Raw genomic sequence first — 5,616 nt, 5'->3', positions numbered from 1 at the left:
TATATACGTAAGCATACTATACACGCAAGCATACTATATACGTAAGCATACTATATACGTAAAGCATACTATATACGTAAGCATACTATATACGCAAGCATACTATATACGTAAGCATATTATATACGTAAGCATACTATATACGTAAGCATACTATATACGTAGCATATTATATACTAGGCCATATTATACGTAAGCCGCATGATGTATACTAAGCATAGTACTATATACGTAAGCATACTATATACGTAAGCATACTATATACGTAAGCATATTATATACGTAAGCATACTAGGAATGTCAGTAACCTGCCCATGAACAGCAAACATGCTAATCTCGACACGTAAGCCAACATCCGCAGTAAGCATATCTGACAGTTACGTCAACAAACACTTACGTGGAAATACAAGATAATCGTCCATATGAGTCCGAGGACCACGGCTGGTCTTCCATCAACCACGTCCCCCGTGTTGATATTCACCAACTTTATCTGTAATAATCCGATACCGACATTGTTTAAACTTCATGATTTTTCATCTAACCAATATTTGCAGCGTCATTGTCAGCGCTCCATACAACTTATTACAACTTTAAAACACAAGTTTATACTCAATCAAATCTGGAACAATTCTCCCAGACTCATGCACTCAATAAAGTCTGGAACAATTATTCCAGACTCATGCACTCAATCAAATCTGGAACAATTCTCTCAGACTCATGCACTCAATAAAACCTGGAACAATTCCTCCAAACTCATGTACTCAATAAAACATTTAACAGTCATCCAAAATTTATCAACTTAATTTATAAAACCAGAAGCAATTGCTTCTGGAATCAATCTCGGCATAGTCCTGCTTGCAGTCTAGCTATAGAACTACAGCCCTTCACTCCGACACCTGTGGCGGAGAAAAGGGGCCCCTTGTCAGAAACAAAATTAGTCTTAACATTAGTCTTAGCATTAACTTTTTCTCTTAAACCGTTGACCGAAACGCTGCGAAGTTACCTGAATGAAAAATCGTAGCAGATTACCTCATGACAATACAAAACAAAGTGCTGTCGACTGTCTACGAGAAAATGTTAAGTGTTAAGACTCGATCATGACTAATTTTGTTTCTGACAACGGGCTCCAGGGCTATATTTCTAGAGCTAGCTTGGAGCCATGCTCGTGACACCTGCTTGTATTACATATACCACGCGTAGGCGTAGGTGTCGGCGTTCTTACATTTTTGCTCTGTAGAAAGTTCAGGGCTTGGTTGACGTTGGTGAGGAAGTGTATTCGCTTCATATTTGCTCCGCGCTCCCCGACCTATAACATGCGGGCGCGCATCAAAGTCCATCAGTAATCAACAACAGCAAGGCAACAACAACAACAACAACAACAACAACATAGTTGTAATAAAAAAGCAAAAAATGAGAATCAATCATTCTGAAAACATGGATCTAATTAGTATCTGAGGCGCGTTTCACAAAGCTCCGTTATAGTTCTCCGCTTAGTTGTCCGTTCGCTGATTAGCGAACGGAGGCATAACGGAGAACTTAGCGAACGGACAACTCCTGTTTCACGAACGCTCCGCTATGCCTCCGCTAAATAGGCCGCGCCTCTCTCTCTCTCTCTCTCTCTCTCTCTCTCTCTCTGCTCTCTCTCATCTCGCACTCTCTCGTCTCTCGCTCTCTTGTCTTTTTTCCTCGCGCGCGCCTGTGTCTTTCTCTCTCTCTCTCTCTCTCTCTCTCGCTCTTTTTTCTCGCCTCTCTCTCTCTCTCTCGCTCTCTCAATCTCTCTCTCTCGTCTCTCTTCTCTGCTCTCTGCTCTGCTGCTGTCTGTCTGTGCTGTCTCCCTTTCTTACTTTCTGTTCTTCTTACTCTCCTCACTCTCACTCGTCACTCTCACTCTCACTCTCACCTCACTATCACTTTTACTCTCACTCTCTCATCTCACTCTCGCTCTCTCTCTCTTTCTATCTTTTTTTTCTCTCTCTCTCTCTCTCTTCATTCTCCTTTCTCTCTCTCTCTCGCTCCTCTCTCCTCTCTCTGTCTGTCTCCCTTTCTTACTTTCTGTCTCTTCTACTCTCTCACTCTTACTTTCTCACTCCTCCTTCTCACTCTTCACTCTCACTTTTTACTCTCACTTCTCTCTCTCTCTCTCTCTCTCGCTCTCTCTCTCTTTCTGGTCTTTTTCTCTCTCTCTCTCTCGCTCTCTCTCTCTCTCTCTCCACTTCTCATCTCTTTCTCTCTCTCCTCTTCTCTCTGTCTGTCTGTCTGGTCTGTCTGTCTCCCTCTCTTGACTTCTGTCTTCAGTCTCTCTTCTCACTCTCACTCTCGCTCTCACTCTCACTCTCACTCTCATTTCTCTCTCTCTCTCTCTTCTCTCCTCTCTCTCTCTCTCTTCTCTTTCTCTCTCTCTCTTCTCTCTCTCGCTCTCTCTCAGCTCTCTCTGTCTCTCTCTCTATCTCTCTCTTCTCTCTCTCTCCTCTCTCTCTCGCTCTCTCTGTCCTTCTCGCTCTCTCGCGCGCGTCTTTGTCTCTCTCTCTCTCTCTCTCTCGCTCTTTTTCTCGCTCGTTCTCTCTCTCTCTCTTCTCTCGCCGTCTCTCTTCTCTCTCTCTCTCTCTGGCTCTTCTCTCTTTCTTCTCTCTCTTCTCTCTCTCTCTCTGTCCTGTCTGTCTGGTCTTTGTCTCCCTTTCTTACTTTCTGTTCTCTTACTCTCCTCACTCTTACTTCTCACTCTCACTCTCACCTCTCACTCTCACTTTTACTCTCACTCTCTCTCTCTCTCTCTCGCGCTCTCTCTCTCTTTCTGTCCTTTTCTCTCTCTCTCCTCTCTCTTCTCTCTCTCTCTCTCTTCTCTCTTTCTCTCTCTCTCTCTCTCTCTCTCTTCTCTCTCTCTCTCTCTCTGTTCTGTCTCCTTTCTTACTTTTCTGTCTCATTACTTCTCTCACTCTACTTCTACTACTCACTTCTCACTCTCACTTCTCACTCCACTTTTACTCTCACTCTCCCTCCTCTCCTTTCTCTCTTTGCTCAGGTCTCTGCTCGTCTTCATTCTCGCGTCGGTCACGCCACGCTACTCACGCATTTCTCTACGATCCTCTGCCGCTTGCTCTCGCCCTAAACTCTTCTCAATCCGGTCGCTCTCTATGGTATATGCCGTATCTCGGCTAACTACTGCATGTTCTCTCCCGTCTTTCTCTCCTCTCTCTCTCTCTCTCTCTCACTTTTCTCTCTTTCTCTCTCTCTCTCTCTCTCTCTTTGTCTGTTCTGTTCTGTCTGTCTCCCTTCTCTTACTTCTGTCTCTCATGTCTCTCTCTCACTCTCACTCCTCGCTCATCACTCTCACTCTCACTCTCATTCTCTCTCTCTCTCTCTCTCTCTCCTCTTCTCTCTCTCTCTCTCTGTCTTCTTTTCCCGACTCTTACTTTCTGTCTCTCACGCTCTCTCACTCTTACTCTCACTCTCTCTCAACACACACACACACACACCCGCGCGCGCGCACGCGCACGCGCACGCGCACGCACACGCAGACGCAAGACGCACACGCACGCACGCACGCACGCACGCACGCTCACACACACACGCACACTCACACACGCCACGCACGCACGCAGCGCACGCACCGCATCGCCCGCCAACGCCACGAAACGCACAGCACACGCACGGCCATGCTAGGCCACGTACCCACGCACGTCAGCGACGCACGCAGCGCATAGCGCCCGCGCGCACACACACACACCACACACACACGAACACACAACACACACACACACACACACACCGCGGGAGCGGGCGTAATCTTTCCGATCCGCACCTCTTTAATCGACCTTCAAAGTTATCTCTGCACTGACTCTTTTCGCTATCCCACGCGATTATGACGACCGTTGCTGAGAACACTAGTGCCCTCTCTCGGGCACTCGCCCATGTAACTATGCGCACGGGCCGTGTCAGCCGTATTTAACAGCTAATAAGCCATTACGTAATAGTAATACAGTAAACGTGTTAAATAATTTGGGTGTGTTTTTGCAGCATGAGCCGCCCCTGACCGTAGAGGATTTGTTCAAAGACATCAAGGATGGCACGCGTCTGCTGGGGCTCCTGGAGGTCTTGTCCGTGCGCACGCGACTGGTAAGCACATAAAACACGATAATTACGAGATGAATAGGATTTGGAACGAAGCAAATAACTTCGATCACGTTATCAATTAATCATCACATCACTGTCTATCAATGTGCAGGTTATATTTTCTGTCATTGATAAGAATGGATTCACTGATTTATTGATTTAATCATATTCGATTATAACAATGATTTGATTCGATTATTTATCATTGATCAGATACTAATTAGATCCATGTTTTCAGAATGATTGATTCTCATTTTTTGCTTTTATATATTACAACTTATGTTGTTGTGTTGTTGTTGTTGTTGTTGTTGTTGCTTGTTGTTGGTTGCCTTAGCTGTTGTATGATTAACTGAATGGACTTTGAATTGCGCGCCACGCATGTTATAGTCGGGTGAGCGCGGACGCAAATATGAAGCGTATACACTTCCTCACAACCGCTCAACAAGCCTGAACTTTCTACAGAGCAAAAATGTAAGAACGCCGACAACCTACGCGTTGGTATATGTAATACAAGCAGGTGTCACGAAGCATGCGCCTTCCAAGCCCAGATGGAGGACGGGATACTAGAGAAGCCCCGTTGCCGAAAGGAAGGTTGTTGATCCCAAAAGCGCTATAAGCGCAGATGTGGCGCGCAATTCGACGCAAGGCGACCGACCGCCCGGGGGGGGAAACGTCCTACCGACAGTATGCAAGCGCTGGCCAGCTTTATGGATCCGTGCGCGAAATCAAATTGGCGGCGCACGGAATCCATAGCTGCAGCGAACAGCTCCGCAATTTTCATGGGGGACACAGAGCGGTAGAACATTTTGCGGACGTGAACAGTGTTCACTTGTTATAAAAACTGTAACCGAGTAATCTGCTTCGTAACAGAGCTGCGTGTCACGCGAAATCACAAAAGGAATGTCGAAATTACTACCATTCTGGGAACCGCCCAGTAATTCGGAACGGGCTGTCAGATCAGGAAAACCAGCCTACCGGACGCCCTCTTCAGCGCCCCAACGCTGCAACGTTTTTGCCAATCGTTCAAATGGCGAGGCTCGTACGCGGAGTTGGAAAGCAGTGCGCCGCCTGCCGCCGGCCTATAGACCCATAACATAGCACTCTCTCGCACCTCTCGCGGCTTAGCTTAGATCACTCAATGGCCTAATCGAGCGTGGGAGCGAGGTCCTAGTCTATAATACTAAGCCTCTTGCACCTCGAAAACCTTCTTGAAACAGAGTAGGCCTATACTAGAACATTAACAATTTCGTAAGTAAATAGATTTCGTATTTAAGTTAGCATTATAATTTATTGAAACGCGTCAAGTGCCTGCTGTCTGTATAGCCTAGGGCGTATTCTAACCCTAGCAAAGACGTTTCTTGCTAGTCGTGAGTTAGTCTAGTAGTCACGTTGATGCGTTCAAGGGATAGAGAACCAATGGCTCCCAATATTATATTGGGCCCCAATGTATGGGCATGGGGAATAAAACCAACGGTCATTTTACATCAATATAATCTCAATATTATT

The 5,616-nt window shown here is 46.1% G+C and overlaps 1 protein-coding gene across 1 annotated transcript in view; it reads right to left on the bottom strand.

The window, feature by feature from the left end:
* LOC106812758 (alpha-actinin-4-like) overlaps positions 1–5,616 on the bottom strand; it is a gene marked incomplete in the record, with an annotated part of 18,425 nt that overhangs the window by 3,317 nt on the left and 9,492 nt on the right. The window contains 2 exon segments of the mRNA XM_014816729.1: positions 398–490; positions 1,223–1,306. Coding sequence (XP_014672215.1) covers positions 398–490; positions 1,223–1,306 — 177 coding nt within the window.

The sequence above is a fragment of the Priapulus caudatus genome, unplaced genomic scaffold (genome assembly GCF_000485595.1).
Source record: "Priapulus caudatus unplaced genomic scaffold, Priapulus_caudatus-5.0.1 Scaffold683, whole genome shotgun sequence".
NCBI classification, from domain to species: Eukaryota; Metazoa; Priapulida; class Priapulimorpha; order Priapulimorphida; family Priapulidae; genus Priapulus; species Priapulus caudatus.
This window is presented reverse-complemented; position numbering and strand designations above follow the sequence as displayed.